Below are 17,890 nucleotides of genomic sequence, written 5' to 3'. Positions count from 1 at the left end.
TTGTTACTTGCTCAATAGGCATTTTATGACATTTCATAATAACTTCTTTCCATACAATGAAAGAATGATAATTAGATTTTCTGCTTTTTCTGAATCTTTTAAGTAGTGAGGTCTTAGCATAAAAAGCCGAACAATCTAAAATGAATGAAAAATAAAATGTCAGACTGATATTCTTACTATTGATTTTGACATATGTGTCAAAACAAAATAAGTCTTTTAAATTTTTGGTTAAGATTTGTCATGTAGAGCATGGTTTGTCAAACTTCTACTCAACATTTCCTCAAAATAGAACTAGGCCAATTTTCATTTATTAAGTCACAAAAGTGATGTATTCCGAAGAAATAGATCACTACTTGCATCAAGCCAGACACAAGCTTTATAAGCGTCTGTGTATTCTAAAATATTGAAACAAACCGGGAATGGCACATACATTAAATGAAAAAGAATAACGGTAATGGGAATAAAACCTTAGTAGAGGCCTTACTAAGATGTTTTTGACAAGTGTTCCTTGACTACCTCCCAACTGCCACACCAAAGCACATTTCTTTCTCACTTCTAACTCTCTCTTTATCATTCAGGACTAACCTCAATTCCTTTTGCCTGTAAGCTTTTTTTCTGTGTTTTTCTTCATTCTCAGATAAGTCTCTGGATTTATCCAGCTTTAAACCCTTAACTATGGCCACTTCTGAGCTCACAATAAGTGGTGTCCCGCTTTGGTTGAAGTGACATTAAATTCATACAGTGTATAGTGACTTTCCCTGTTGTTTTATTTTTTTAGCCCTGCCTGGTCTTTAAAGAGCTAAGTCTTCAAGATAGTTTCCAGAGGGAAGTGTGTACTACTTACAATTCCCACACTGTTGTTCTTTAACTGCTGGTCTCACTTTTTCATTAAGATGTTTCTTTTGTGTTTTCACCCAGCCTTGCCTTATCTTAAATGTGTTATTTTTAATAAAACAATAGTATTGATAATATATTAGTGATTCATTTAAGGTGTTGTGATTGTTAACTTTTATTAATGGGTATTACAAATTAGTGAGGTGTTATTAGTACAAAGCCTAAATTGAAAGTGTCTTTTATGTTACATCAGTGGTCACTACTTACACAGCAAAAATTGCATTCCTTATTCTTGTTAAATCAGTTTTTTTATTGTTATCCTTAAACATTTTCAGTTACAAACTTATTTCAAGGCCTTATTGGTTACCTTTGAACCACATCAAGAAATAAATTACAGTGTTGACAAGTTCTTAATTACCAGTAATCCACGTAGTCAGTCATTATCCAACCCGCTATATCCTAACACAGGGGTCTGCTGGAGCCAATCCCAGCCAGCACAGGGCTCAAGGCAGGAAGAAATCCTGAACAGGGCACCAGACCACCGCAGGACACATACACACACCAATCACACACTAGGGACAATTTAGGAATGCACCTAGCCTGCATGTCTTTGGACTGTGGGAGGAAACCGGAGCAAATCCACACAGACACAGGGAGAATATTCAAATTCCACGCAGGGAGGACCTGGGAAGTGAAGCCAGGTCTCCTTACTACAAGGCAGCAGCACTACCACTGCGTCACCATGTCGCCCCCACCAGTAATCCAAGTAACCATATATATATATATATATATATATATATATATATATAATATGTAACACCAATATAATGTTCATTGCTTAACTGATTTGAAATTACTGTTATGCACTAATGTAATTTCATCTCTTTTTTTCTCCCAGAAGGAACAGGTCGTCTTTTCTTTGAATTTTACCGGTTACTAAGTGCTGCTAAACCAAAAGAAGGAGAGGACAGACCATTCTTTTGGATGTTTGAAAATGTAGTGGCTATGGGAGTCAATGATAAAAGGGATATTTCACGTTTTTTAGAAGTGAGTCTTTACTTGCTATAGAATAAATGTATATATGGTAATTTTTCTGAGATTCATTATTTTTCAGGTTGAAATTCAGCTATAATTCAATATTATTGTCATGTGTACGTAGTATAATAGTGTTCATATTTGCATATCTCCTATAGACTAGTGACAGAGGTTCTATAGAAACAATAGACAAAAAAGGTAGCAAGTGCAACATACGTATACAGTATATGACCATAGAGCCCAAAAACCAAACACCTATAAGGTCCATAAATGACAGGAACATATTATTTAGCTCATGTGTTAAGATCTCCAGGGAGGGTAAATACAGAAAGAAACGTAAGGGAAAAAGTGAACAACAAAAAGCAACATCATGTTTTTTCTTCTCTGAGCCTTACTACACAAAGTCTCACTTCCTTTTCACTTCCTGACCTTATAATACTAAACCGGCCTTTTCCTCTTCCTCCTTGCCTGGTGAGTCCTTGCCACCATTCCTTTTCTGACTAAAGAGATGAGTGCACTTAAGAGACTTCTCTTAGGATTACTTAACACTAGAATTACCAGAGCCTACGAGAAAACTCGTAAATCCGGCCCACCTTAAATCCGTTCACACCTCTCCGTCAGCGTTTTTTGTCCTGTAAATGTGCCGATAAAGACATGCAGCAAGCAGCCTGCTATTCCATCCCCCCCACCGCCGCAGAACGTTCACAAAGTTTTCCCAGCTCATGCCTTGATTATCTGGGAGTGAAGTGCTAGAGTTTTAGAGTGGAAATAATAGATCGTTATTTGGAACACAGATTGCATTTCATGTGTGTTCCATTTCTACAATAATCTGTGTGAACACATTGTTAAAACAGAAACGTTTTTCATATTTTAGTAATAAATGACAAAATGTAGGCATAAACTATATAATGTGTGAAGCCTGAAGTCCAAAGATCAAATTAACACTTTCAGAAAAGGTTCAAGGACAATACAGCAGCTTCCGTGGCATAGCGGTAATATTTGCTGACTTTTAATCAAGAGTCCTCGGTTCGGTCCTGACTGTCTCCTATATTTTATTTACATCTACAGTTATTCCCAGTTTCAGATAAAAAGTTACAGCGTCAAATCCCTGAGTGGGGGGGCGGTAGTATGCATCGTGACTGTGAGAATAAAAGTGAAGTACTATAAATGTACAACGGCTGTTACAGACACAAACCAAATGTATGTGTTTACTGTATATTATTATCATTAAGAGCAGCTCACTACTGAAAACGGTAAATATAGGAGGCAGTCAGGATTGAACCGAGGACTCTTGATTAAAAGTCAGCAAATCTTACCGCTACGACACGGAAGCTGTTGTATCATCTTTGAACCTATTGTGAAAGTGTTTATTTGATCTTTGGATTTCAGGCTTCACACATTATATAGTTTATGCCAACATTTTGTCATTTATTACTACAATATGAAAAAGCATTTCTGTTTTAAAAATGTGTTTACACAGATTATTGTAGAAACAGAACACACATGAAATGCATGTGTTCCAAATAACGATCTATTATTTCCACTCAAAAACTCCAGCACTTCACTCCCAGATAATTAAGGCATGAGCTGGGAGAACTTTGTGCACGTTCTGCAGCGGTGGGGGGATAGAACAGCTTGCTGCTTGTCTTTATCGGCACATTTACAGGACAAAAGACGCTAATGGAGAGGTGAGAACCAATTTAAGGTGGGCCAAATGTACGAGTTTTTTCGTAGGCTTTGGTAATTCTAGTGTTAAGTAGTTTCTGATATATGGGTGCTATTTTTAAAAAAATGTAACCCCCTTTTTCACACCCTCAGGAGTTGAAGTTCTAAAAATCCTTTCATAGTGGGTGCCTACGTCACAAAAGGTATCTAACTGTCCAAATTTTACTTTTCTAGCTCCAGCGGATTAGGCTGTGCATTGATCTATTAGTCAGTCAGTCACCGTATAGTTTTATATATAAAGATAGTGGCTAGTAGAGCAAAAGCAAATGGTCTTGTTCCATTTTCCTAAATTAAGGAAGGTTAAAAGTGAATTTATGGGCTAGCTGAGGTCTTTACTAGTACACGTTACAATTCAAAAACAGCTGTTCTGGACAAACAGGACCTGTGTATCTGTAATAATTTATAGCATGTTCACTACCCTTTCTAATGCTTTGTGATCCTGAGCTTAGCAGGTGAAATGCTAAGATGTTATATAGTCAGTGAGGATGAACTTCATTGTGCAACTCTAGATATTGGTTAGTACTGAGGGACATGTTGTCAGCTAACTAAATACAGTAGATAAAGTTGTTGGTGAACATAGCCAAGATGTGTTATGCCCAGTTCAGGTTGTCTGTGATGGTGACTACAAAAATGTAAAGTTGCTGAATTTCCCTCTGATATACTATAGATGGGAGTGTGGTCTGCCTTCTGCTTCCCAAAGTTTATGACAAGCCCCTTGGTTTTGGTGACATTGAGAAATAGGGAAATGACTGTCCTTTTGCTACTTTGTCAGAAGGTAAAACTTTTTCTGTAAGTGTTCTTATCAATAGTATTGATTAGGTCCACAAAGGTGGTGTCATCAGAAAAGGTACTGATGTTATTGGAGCTGAGTTTGGTCATGTAGCCTTGGTTGAATAAGGAGTATAATGGCTGCTCAACACACTAACCTAGGATCAGCATACTGGAACTGATGTAGCTAGTCTGCTCATGATAGGGTCTACCATTTAGCAAATTCAAATACAGTTTCAGAGAGTCTGTGTCAAAAGTAACAGTGTTAAATGCTGAACTATAGTCTGCAAACAAGACTCTTAATTTTGCTGTTCTTATTTTATCATGTCAGTGTAGTATGAAATGCAAGGGAAATCCACTTTTTGAACTTTTGTGATGATATTCCAAATTTGAGATCTAAATTGTCTGCAATATTATATTTAATCTGTTGCAACACCAGTCTTTCAAAGTACTTTATCACAATGGGCATGAGTATCACTAGTCTGTAATAATTAAGACAGTCCACTTTTGTTTTTGTAGCAGAGAAGAACTGGTCAGGGTGGCACAGTGCTGTAGTGCTAGTGCTGCTGTCTCACAAGAGCATGAAGTTTGCATGTTCTCCTCTGTGGGTTTTCTCTGGCTGCTACAGTTTCCTCCCATAGTTCAAAAGCATGGGGGATTGGTAATTAACAATGCTAAATAGGCCCTGTGTGTGTATATTCACCATGTGTATGGCTAGCACCCTGTTCAGGGATTATTTCTGTGCTCTGTCCAAAGTTTGCTGAGATAGGCTGTAGCTTCTATGCAACCTTGTCTGGAAAAATCAGTTTGGAGAATGATTTGATAGATAATTATTGTCTTTTGAAGTAGATTTTCTCAATGAGATGTTAAATATGGCATTGTACATACAGCAAATTGGTTGCTACAAGTTTTTAAAACTTGTCCTAAAATTCCATCTGGAGTATATGCCATTTTGCAACTTTCTGCAGGGTAAGAATACTTAACATAAACAGTAATTCTAACATAAAAATTGTTATTTTAAATAAAGATATAATTGTCTATTACCACTATCTTAGTAAATTGACAATATACTAGTTGTATTAAAAGGACTCTATCTTTGTTCTGAATGAAGGTAATTATTCAGTCATTGCAGTCCACTCACATGCTATGGTAAAAGCAATAAGGCATTATGTTAGCAGCACTCAAAATGATGTCTGGAGCAGTGAAAAACTTTATGGTGAAAGTATAGATGTATTAACCACATCCCTTAAGGTAACTACCAGAAAGCAGTTCAACTTCCTGTTGGTTACCACAGAGACCATTAGAGAAATAACTCCCTGGAGTCTCAGCAGATATTTTATTTTGGCAGCCAGATAAGGATATCCCAACCAAAAGGTATACTGTCCTGTGGTATCCTTCATCCCCATGCTCCTGCTCAGAACATATACAGTACATTATATAATACATAGCTGGATTGCCCTGCATTGCCTAGGCTATTCATAGTTGAAATATGAAACAAAATACTCTATTAATTTTATATATTTTTTATTCTATATATATTTTGTATTTGTATATTTTATCTTTATATATAAAACTTTACAGTGACTGATGGACTAATAGATCAATGCACAGCCTATACCGCTGGAGCTAGAAATTTGGACAGAAGATACCTTTTGTGACATAGGCACCCACTAAGAAGGGATTTTTTTAAATTCAGCCCCTGAAGGGGTGAAAAGGTGTTTCTTCTTTCCCTTCTGAGAAGGGGTTACTACTGATGGTTGCGATATAGACAAATCGTGATCAGAATGCTGATTTGTGGAAGAAGAGGAAGACGTTGGAAACGTTGCTTGGATATGTTTTTGGCAACAATAACAGAATTAGCTTTAGATACATGTGAAGTTTTTATTTCATATCTAATTGAATTATGCGGAAGATCGTTGAGATGTTGTGTGTAAACCGTAATCATCTTAGAGGACTACCTTCAACATTTGATTTTACATAAAGAATGCCATTACGGTAAACTTCAGGAAAAATGATATAGTTGCCCTGCAGCTTATAACTAAAATAGATCACCAAAAGTTGACGGCTGCAACATATTGGCATAATATTCAGTTGATGTGGAGTAGTTTTCGCCATTACCGTCATGAGACATTGAAAATACCATCCAGTTGTCTAATACATACCTAATGATTTCCTCATGTACTTCCATTGCCATTTCCTGAGTACTGTACATTAAAAGAGACAGATTCCAAAATAAGCAAGCCCCGTCTCCTATAATGGGAACGACAACATGGCATATCATTTCCTCTTTAATATTCAAAATTTTATCAGCCATTGTGTTATAGTGCAATAAATAATATTTATGGGACAAAATAGGAGCTGTAATAAGATATTTTTTAAAAGCGTGTGTGATCTGAGAGAAAGGAGGTTGAAATGCTAAAAATATTATACTGTATTTATGAGGATAGTGCTAAAAATATTATACTGTATTTATGAGGATATCGAATAGAATAACCGAATAGGGATATCTATTTGTGATATTATGATTTCTATATATGATATGGATATCTATTTGATAAGTGTTTAAAAATGAAAATATTGCAGTAAAAAGTTTTATAAATTAGAAGATAGAACTGAAAGTAATATTGAACGCGCAGATGTGTTGCCTAGACAGACACATGTTGCATTTATAATGAAGCGGCCAGCGCTGTGCTGCTGCTTATATACTCAGCGGCGCTGGTGCACACGCAGTATGAACACTACGACTATTATTTTGTTACAATTCTTAGTAGCTAATAATTAAACAATTGGTGTGCATGTTAAAAAGAATAAAATTAAAATGTTTTTAACGTAGAAGCACGTATTTATTTAAGTATTAAAATACATGTTTATTTTTATGTATTGAAGAGTCTGTATACTAATTCTTGTGTATCTCAGTCAAGTAGTTTCTGATATAAGGGTGTTGGTTTAGAAACATTTAACCCTCCTTTTCACCCCCTCAGCGGTTAAATTTTGAAAAACACAGAAGTACGTGTTTATTTATTTCTTTTGTAGAACATATTTATCAAGTTTGAAGACCAAAGACCTATTTTCATTTTTTTTCCATACAAACCTGCACACCCTGTATTACCCCTGCAGGGGTTGATTTTCGAAAAATCCAAAAATACATTTTTTTTTAATGGAGTGTCTGTATACCGATTTTTTTGTTTCTCAGTTAAATGAATTGCACAGGTACAGGGAATTAACAATTTAGATGGGAAGAGCAGTATGGGTAATTTTAAATAATACTTAACTATTAAGCATATACACTTTATATATATAGTGACATATGGTGTAGTTTAGCTCAGCCATGTACCTGAGTATTTTTTTTTTGGCCTTGTAAAATACTGTAAAATCAATTTAACCTTAAGTGTAAATCTGTTTGAGACATATTTTTGGCTACTGTTTAAATAATGAAAAATTAATGTTTACATGTAAATATGTGAGATTAAGAGTAAATCACAAAAAAATATCGCTATCATAAAAAACAAGGTTACTTGTAGTGTTTCAATATCACATCAACAACTATGTTCCAAACAAAATGATTTCCTTAAGGTCTATGAAACTCTTGTGTATTATTTAGCAATGCAGAGTAGGTTCTGCAAAGTCTACCGCAGGCTAACTTACATGATAAATGCCACAACCAAGTCTAAGACAAGCTCCTTGCTGCCCCATATATAAACCTGAGTCTATCCTCCAAATCATTGTTTTGTTTGACCTCCTTATGAGCAGGAAATTTGTTCCATGTTGTTCAGCCAGATTATATATATAGCATGAAGGAGTTCAGTGTTCTGTGCTTGCACACTTAGTGCTCTGACAGATTCAGGTGGACAAAACAGTTGCTCAGAGACTGGTGAAACACAACAGACAAATTTAATAATTGATATCAGTAAAAAATAAAGAAAAACAAGAAGGATCAGTAAAAAGGTGTTCCTCTGAAAAGGGAACGCTTTCAAATTGAAACTAACATTTAGGGCTTTTTATACATTTAAAGTTACACAGGCTTGGTATTTAAAATTATATTAGTTCCATAGAGATACTGTATATCTTGTTTTTGTTGGTGGATGTTGAAACTACAGCTGAAATAAATATGTCCCATTCTTCATAATGACAAACAATTATATTTAATTAATTGTGTTTCCTGGACACTTTTTTAATTTGATCTTCTCCTAAGTGATCAGTGAGGTAAGAAAACAAGGAAAAAGTCTATGCTAAATTATATTGTTCTTATAAATATTGAAACTTATTCTTTTACTCTCTGAGCTCCTTCTTTTAACAGGCCTCTTCCAGGTCATTTGAGTTATATATTGCATTAAGTAGGCAAGGAAGCACACAAATGCTAGTAGTCTATTCCCCAAAACTCCAGATGAGAAAAATAAACCATTGCCTTTTTTAAAGTGTGTTTTCTAATGTTTGGCTTATACACACACTTATGTATTTGGTAAAGTCTGTTAACGTACATACTATTGTGTATTTATTAATGCAGGATTTTAAAACAATATTATACTGTCGTTACCAACAAGTAATCAATCAGGGTTGGCACTCCCACTTTGTCTGTCTCTGTCTGTTATTTGAGCCAATCCCCACTAAGATGGATGAGATGGTATGCAAACACAACAGTGTTACTCTGTTACATCTCTCTTACAAGTTGTATACTGTAGTTAGAGAAGGTTATTAGACAAGCTTTAAATCTTTTGCTTTGTTTATTTTTTCATCTTAGTGTTTCTTACATTTTTTTTCAATTGTTACTTCAGTTTTTTCCTGGTATTTCAAAATCTAGTTGTCTCTAGACTTAATGTTGTTACACTTAATTACTCATCTTGTGGTCTGTTTCTTAAATGATTTAACCTGCCATTTGCTTTTAGTTTGGGATAATGCTCATACTTTCCCTGTCATAGTAGGACATGTCATTTTAGGAACACAGTTGGTAGCTTTTCTCTGCCTAGCTTCCTAATCATCAAAGCTTTCTAATCTTACTTGTACAGTGGAGACCAGGACTGTTCACAGTACTCCAGAGGTGGCCTCAGTTGTATGTTTCTGTCATGAGTCAGGAACATGGAAAAAGGATGTGTAAGGCATCACAAATTACCATAAAGAGGGCCAAAATCATTGTTATCATGCCAAGAAGAGTCTCACTTTAAATCAGCCACCTATTTCCTACTGGTTTCATTCTACACAATACCAAAAAAGAAGAGCTGGCTTTAAAAGTTCAAACTTAAAGAAATGTCCCAAAAATATATAATAATGTCTAACAAGTGAAAGAATTGTCAGACCCTTCCTTGAAGAGACAAAGTATCTTAATAAATGAAGAATATTTAATCACAAAGTAGAAAATACCTGTATAACAAAAATGTCCAAAAAGGCAAAAATGAGTTACCTGAAAGGCAATCCAGAGCAACCAAGCCCAAATACACAATCCAATATCAAACATCTAAAGACAAAGCAGATGGAGCCATTGGCTGTTCACTTTCGAAATGTATCAGAGATAAAGGGAATTGCCAGAGAAGGATTTGAGCAGAAAATATCATTGTATGCAGATGACATGGTGCTGTATATATCAGACCCACAAACTTCCGTACCAGCAGTCCTCGATGCAGTAGCAGCATTTCAAAAGGTATCTGGACTCAGAATTAATTTAAATAAAAGTGTTTTTTTCCAGTAAACTCTCTAGCACACAATAATATTCTGGACAGCTTTCTATTTATTTTGGCAGTTCCGTTTAAGTACCTAACTGTAAACATCACAAGTAAATATAAAGATCTTTTTCAATAAAATTTTGCAATCTGCATGGGAAAAATTAAACAAGATTTGAACAGATGGTCCACCCTCCATCTCACATTAGCAGGGAGAATTAATATTGTCCTTCCCAGGCTTCTTTTTTATTTCAGAGTATCCCTATATACATTAACAAATCATTCTTTAAAAAATTTGACTCAATTACAACCTTGTTTATTTGGAATTCAAAACATCCTCACATCCATAGGGCGTACAACGACCTAAAACAGAATGGGGCATTGCACTACCAAACTTTCAATTTTTTTACTGGGCGGCTAATATACAAGCTATAAGGACCTGGAAATCAACAGCAACTGATGAATGTACACAACTCTTGTCAGCAATAGAAATAAAATATTGCTGTACTTCTTTATATGCCCTGTTTTGTGCCTCAGTAAATACAAATTGTCATCAATATACTAATAATTTAATTGTCCATCGCTCATTCAGAATATGGAACCAATGCTGGAAGCACTTTAAGACAGCAAAGCTGTTGTATGTTGCACCTTTACATGATAATCACCTTTTTCTACCCTGTCAAACCTACAAAGTATTTAATGTTTGGTAAATGTCCAGGATTAAATCACTATATTTATATATAGAAAATGTCTTTGCATCTTATAGATGTAGAGGACAGGAAGATATGGAACAAGATGATCCGTTGTGTCAACCCCTAACGGTAGCAGCCAAAACAAGAAGAAGTCTTTGCATCTCATGAATAATTACACTTCAAATTTAACTTCCCAAGATATGAGAAGACCACCACCCAGCATGTGTGATTAAGCGGCAGAAAGACCACCTCCTGGCGGTGCCAACTTCATAGGAACAGGAACAGAAGGCCTAGGCAGGACAATTGGACCAACAACTGGAGACACATGTTGATCAGCAGGGAGAAAAACTTGTGATCCAGGCGACAAGGCCTATTCACTCCAAGGTGGATCAGTCACCACAGCATGTGACAAGACTGGGGGTGAAAGCTTAATAGACAAAGCGAGCAGGACAAGGGTGGATGAGTCAAAAGAGATGGAAGCCATGAGTGAAGAGGGTAGTTGTATAACACTTGAAAGCACAAGTATTTAATGTGTTAAGTCCACAAGAAAAAAACAACTGATACTGGAGTAGGAGTCTCAAAAACACAGTAGTTCCCTTCCTTCCTAGCCCTACTGCACTCCTTTCCCTGGATGGTGAAAAGGCTTTTGATTACATGAATTGACAATTCTTATGGCAAGTGACAGAATGGGCTTCGGTCCAAGTTTTATAAATCTGTTGAAAATTCTTCACTCTTCCCTTCTGCAGTTCTCTTCTCTAATTCAAAATATCCCATGTCTTTCTCCATTATGTTCCCTTGGTTTACTTGGCTCGATTTTGTCCACATATTCTGGCACCGGTCCCCTGTCTTTTCCCTTTGGACACACTTATGTCACCAACTGTCTTCCTTTCTTTCCTGTAGTATTCCTCTGTTCACTCAGATCTTTCTTCTTTTAGACCTTTCTAGGTTTCCGCTCAAATTCTCGGAATGTAGGTTATTCTGTCTGGGTACCCTGGCAGCCAAACTCATGATTGCCTCCTGCTTGTAGACAGCTGAATGTAGGACTATTAGCATTTTATCCACTTTAAAAGCCAAAGTTCAAGAATGCAGGAAGTGGTTACTGGGGCATTGGGTAAATAGCGCCTTGCAGAAGAAAAGGGGGGATCATGAAGGGAGGCACAGCATGTGACTGTGGAAGAACTTTCCTGTAGACATAACAGCGGAAAGGTGAATTTTCTTAAAAAAATGGCTGTGGATCATTCATTGTTAAATACATCTGCTCTTTATTGGGCTTTACTCTCATTTGTTGTGTGTGTGTTTTGGTCTTTCCATCTCGGAGCTCATTACAGTAATATTCTTGATGTTGTTGTGAAGTACCAACAATTACGTTCAACTTAGCGGAATGTTCTACCTTAATATGATTTTTTCTTCTTGTTTTCTTACTACTTTAATTATTATTATTTTTATGTTTAGAGCTAGTATCAGAAAACTACAAAATATCATCATGAGTGCCATTCTGTGGCTTGGTGGTGCCATAAAATTGACTTGCTTGGTGTCAGATGCATCATAACTACTTCTCATGTCATACTCTGGAGTACAACAAATTCTTGTCTTACTCAGTCTTTTCGTAGGAGAAATTCTGAGACACTAGTCTTCAATATAAAAAAAATATCTTATCTTCCTCAATGTTAACTTTCAGCGAGGATCTTCCGCCTTGGCTAGTGTTCACATTCCTCATTTATGTCTGTTTTATTTATTTTTTATGTTAACATTGTTGGTTATTTACTTTCTATATAGCTATGTTTTTTTTCTGTTGTGAACTTAAGAGTTCCTAAGCACAGTAGCCCTAAAAATGACTCAAGATGCCAACTAGTGGTTTATAAACTGTTCAACTCTGGCTAGTAACAAACGAGCAAACATAAAATCTTTATAAATAAAAGTCTTTATTTCTTAGAAACTCTATTAAACAATAATAAGTTCCATGGAGCACAAAAGCAAAAAGAGTTGCCTGAAACAGCAAAGCAATCCAGAGCAAACAAGTCCCAATGCACAATCCAGTAGGCAAAGTAAAAAAACAGAGCAAGGTGTACAAAATGACGAATATTTACAAGAAAGCACAGTACAATCAAAAAAGACACACACCAATGCAAGTGCATTCAATGAGCCACAAGTTACTGTGGGTTTGAATCAGTATTTATAGGTCTGAGGACAGTCCCTTGACGGGGATGTTCAGGTGGCACCACTTCTTGGGGGACCACCAAAAAAACATAAGGCACATGAAAAATACTTTGACATATATAAACTAAGGTTAGCTTAAAAGTTAACAAACTACAGTAGACATACTGTAAACACGAAATTTGAACCTGGGGATGGGGGTTGGGTTACCCTGACTGAAACATACTATAAGTGTCTAGAATACTTAAAATAAAGGAGGATGCTGTAGAATGCATTCATTTTTTGCCAGAATATTATCAATACCTCCGTAAAACTAAATGTACAAGTAGGTAAGATGTATTCCCATAATACTATGTGTTTGTACTGAAGACAGGGCCCTTGACCAGTGAATTCTGGGGAGAGGGAGGATTCTTTTTTTAATTTTTTTTGGTAGTGTTCCTTTAACACACATAATATTTGGAGATGTGGGGAAAAACTGGAGTATTTGTAGAAAAATCTTCATAAACACTAGAAGAATATGAAAACTCTACAGACAGTGACTGGACATGGAAATTCAAGTATAGGACACTGGAAACATGAATCGGCAATGCCACTTATTGTACTTGATCCTCTCTATCAGAGAAGTTGAATATGCTTAAATGTTATACAGTATGTTTTCTTTTCTTCAATTACAATATTTTTTATTGAAAAGCATTACACATAGATTGTAAAGAATAAAATTATCCCACTTCCTGGTCTTGTTCCACTTGTATTTCTGCCTTGTAATTTATTAAGGTACATGTGTTGATGATAGGATTGCTGAGCAAAGGGTGCAGGCAGACACATTTTGAGGGATACTTCTAAAAAGCAAATGACTTGTCATGTTCAAATGTTTTTATATATTGTGTTTCAATAGTTAATAGTAATCCCAAGACAATTTACTACTAATTTACTTGTTTATGGGTCCCATGGTGAATCAGTGGTGGTAAGGTAGTGGGCACCCTTGTGGATTACAGTCCAGTGTCTTGTTTATTAGGCCTCACTACCTATCTTACTATATTAGCTATACAGAACAAAGGTAAAGAAAGTAAGTATACCTTTAACTATGTTTTTTTTTTCTGCTACTACAGTGTAATCCAGTGATGATTGATGCCATAGAAGTGTCTGCAGCTCATAGAGCAAGATATTTCTGGGGAAATCTTCCTGGAATGAACAGGTATGTGTTCCTTAACTAGAACAGTAACTGTAATAAATTACCATATACTGGGTGTTTTGCAGAGTACAATGAAATGTTTACTTCTGTCCACCCTGGCCATTGGACCTTACTCTTATTCTATGTTAATTAATGTTGACTTATTTTATTTTCTTATTGTGTCTTTTATTTTTCTATTCTTTATTATGTAAAGCACTTTGAGCTACTGTTTGTATGAAAATGTGCTATATAAATAAATGTTGTTGTTGTTGTTGTATGTGCTAATAAACATACAACACATTGTGGCATTCTGGTGCCAGGCTTAGGGAGCATAACATCCTTACCATAAAAATGTTATCTTCCTTCTATAAATTTGCAATATTATAGCAACAAACAGTGGTGAATGTTTAGTGCTGCATCTGAATGGGGGTTTAGGCCAAATGTGTGACTAATCCATTCCAGCACTATAAATTGCTTTATTCTCAGCTTTGCTGATCATTTCCTTGCTCCCCATCTCTTGAAAAGTGTTCTATAATGAGCAGAGTTTATTGTTTCCTCAATAATGACGTCATCCAGGTCTTAATTTGTGAGAGTATTCCAAAACTATATTACCGTATTTCCCCGAAAATAAGACAGTGTCTTACATTAATTTTTGCTCCAAAAGATGCACTAGGGCTTATTTTCAGGGGATATGTTATATTTATTCATGTACAACAATATACTTTTATCCAAATACAGTCATGTCATCTTCTTATGTAATATCATAATAACTCTCCACATTCAAACTTTGAATTCCAGCCTGAATTTCTTGCTACTCCAGCTGCTTTTAGGCTCCTCCAGGATCGACGTGCGTGCTTTGATGATTGATGAATTGTTCGATGTGGTGAAGCAAAATGTAGACAAACAAATGCATTTGTGGTATTTTGATACTCAAGAGTTGCATATTCCCCAAATTAATGACACGATACATATTGAAAGTCTCACATACCATCTTTCTCTGCCTTTTTTTTTTTTTTTTTGCACCTTTACAATACCATTAGAATGTATGGTGGTATATTTGAGACACAGAGAAAAAAAAAAATAAGGACATAATGAAAATATCTATTTTGTGATCAAAGTCGAAATTTCAGCTTTAAACTCGAAATGTCCTCTTTAACCTTGTACTTTACTTTATCATTAAAGTAGACTTTTGTAAACGTCATTTTAAAACCGACCCAGTTGTTAAATCGCCACGCACTTCTGGGGCTTGACAGCAGCGGCAAGCAGCACCGCCACACAAAACACATTTAGAATTCTTAGATTTATACTTGATATCACTTTCATGATGAAATGCATTCAAAATATGTATGTTACATTTTACAGATAAATTGTTAACTTTGTTTAAATAATGAATACTGTTAATAGTTACACATATGGGGTGGCACAGTGGCAGAGTGGTAGCGCTGCTGTCTCATAGGGAGTCACGTCCCTTGTGATCCCTGCCTGGAGTTTGCATGTTTTCCTGGTGGGTTTCCACAGTGTGCTCAGTTTTCCATCCAAAGATATGAAGGTTTGGGGATTTGGTGAAGCTATAATGATGTTAGTGTATGTGTGTGCTTGTGGTCACCTTGCGATGAGCTGATGCTCTGTCCAGGGATTTTTTTTCTGTCTTGCACCAATGCTGCTGGAATGGGCACATCCCCGAATTGATGGATATAATCATTAAACATCCTTTTCAGAGATATTGTGGTAAGATGTGCTCAGAATTTAATGGATGTTTCGGGCACACGCGTCACATCGCGTGAAGTATAAACCTGGTCTTAGGCCTCTTACTTTTCAGCTGATGATCTTAACTAGGGCTTATTTTTGGGGTAGGGCTTATATTATAGAGCACCCTGAAAATCATGCTAGGGCTTATTTTCGGAGTAGGTCTTATTTTCGGGGAAACACGGTACTACTACAGTCATGCTTGACTCGGTGTAAGGCTTTTACATTTGAATTAGGGGTTATGTCAGTTGAACATTTCATTTTGAACTTATTATGTTCATGATGAACTCATTATTAATGTTATTTGCAATCCTCAAGGATCATTTGTTGAATTTTACCAAACCAGAGGCAAAGCTGTATGTTTATTAGCAAGAAGTAGTTTTCACACATGATCCTTAATTTGCACTTGATCTAATTTTTGCCTAATGTTTATTTGATACCATAGTCATAAACACTGATCTTGGCTGAGCTGAGAGAAATCTACAGATGTTGTTATTCAATAAACACTTGTGACTTCAACTGAAAACTGTATACTTGGCTTCTGGAGAGATTTTACTAAAACAAGTGATCATGGAAGGATTAAACACTGTCCCCAACTTCCTCTGTCTGGCCAGTATAAGTGTGGTTCCAGAGCCTTGCAAATGGCATTACAAATTTATTTCATCTGGTTGATATCAGCAATTTCTTTTCCTAAGGTTTTCAGGAATTTGTTTTGATTGTGACATGATGTGCTTTAAGAACTTGTGTGCTGACAACTTAATTTAAAGGCAGGCATTGTGGAGTAGTGGTTAAGGCTTTGGACCTCCAACCCTAAGGCTGTGTGTTCAATTTCCACTACTGGTACTGTATGACCATGAGCAAGTCACTTGACCTGCCTGTGCTCCAATTGGAAAAACCATGAAGAAATGTAACCAATTGTATCATAAATGTTGTAAGCCACCTTTGATAAAGGCATCAGCCAAATAAGTAAATGTAATGGTAAAGACAAAATTGAATTACTTTGAGCTTACTCTGACTGTCCTGTTTACTGAAGTGAGTACATCAATGAGGGAGTATTATATTCATAGCTGAAATGTTCTTGTTTTATTTCTTTCATAGAATCAGAAAGAAAAAAATGTATGAAAGCATATTGTGCACTTGGTTCCTGCCTCATATATTGAGCTAACACTAATGACAGTATTTCAGTGAGGCAGTGGCAACTTTGTCATTACTCACTGGTGTAGTTCTTGGCATACCCAGGTTGTAGTCAAGTCCTTGTTGTTGTGGGTGCCAGCAATAGTGAAGAAACTGTAAGAATGTGCATCGTACACAGTGTAAAATGCAAGAAAAAAGACTTAACATAGAAAGCAATAAAACATGAAACCTACTTCCAAAACTTTAGTGTATCTGTAAAATGTATCTGTTATTCTTAGTTAATGTAATCAGTGAAACAGCAAAACATCCGTTAGCCTAGCCTGCATGTTTTGAAAAAAAGTGGTTTATCGTACACTGCAAACTAAAAAAAATATTTTGTTCTTTTTAGAGTTGGCTCTCCTCTGTTTTCAACCACAGAATAGAAAACGACTACAGAAAATCATATTTTATTTTAGTCTGCTTAATAACCTGGACATTAAATAAATTCTAATAATATCTTTTTTCTGTTTATGAATAGGCCCTTGTGTGCTTCTGGAATGGACAAGCTAGCTCTGCAGGATTGTTTGGAGCATGGAAGGATTGCTAAGGTATGTATGAACATCGTCTGGTTTGTATTAGTTTTAAATTCACTCAGATATTCTGTACTTCTTAAAACCTAGTAATTAGTAATAAAGTGTTGTGGAATAACACTGTTAACAATTGGGAATTAATTACTTTGATTCTGTACAGCTAGAGATCTAAGAACCATTTAGTAACCCAATTATTCATGTCTTTGTGTGCAACCATCCACTCAAGAGGGCAAAGGTCAGTCACTAGAGTGAATTCTCGGATGAGGACATAACATTCCAGCTGAAAAATAGCTCATTTATTTGATAAAGTTCTTCGATGCATCTGCATGCCGCTTATCTTGATTCATCAGTTTCTTGCTTAGGTTTAATTAGTTGGTCCCCAAGATGTAATTCATGTAGCATAGCCCCACA

The 17,890-nt window shown here is 35.9% G+C and overlaps 1 protein-coding gene across 3 annotated transcripts in view; it reads left to right on the top strand.

Annotated features, from left to right (window-relative positions):
• The window catches only part of dnmt3bb.1 (DNA (cytosine-5-)-methyltransferase 3 beta, duplicate b.1), a 171,474-nt gene that overhangs the window by 147,479 nt on the left and 6,105 nt on the right, over positions 1 to 17,890 (top strand). For all 3 annotated transcript variants that reach the window (XM_039735312.1, XM_039735310.1, XM_039735311.1), the window contains 3 exons: positions 1,733 to 1,881; positions 13,969 to 14,054; positions 17,428 to 17,497. In XM_039735312.1, the coding sequence (XP_039591246.1) occupies positions 1,733 to 1,881; positions 13,969 to 14,054; positions 17,428 to 17,497 (305 nt within the window). The remainder of the gene's footprint in view (positions 1 to 1,732; positions 1,882 to 13,968; positions 14,055 to 17,427; positions 17,498 to 17,890) is intronic.

Source organism: Polypterus senegalus, chromosome 14, assembly GCF_016835505.1.
Source record: "Polypterus senegalus isolate Bchr_013 chromosome 14, ASM1683550v1, whole genome shotgun sequence".
Classification (NCBI taxonomy): Eukaryota; Metazoa; Chordata; class Cladistia; order Polypteriformes; family Polypteridae; genus Polypterus; species Polypterus senegalus.
Note: the sequence above shows the minus strand (reverse complement) of the source record. Positions and strands in the feature narration are given on the sequence as shown.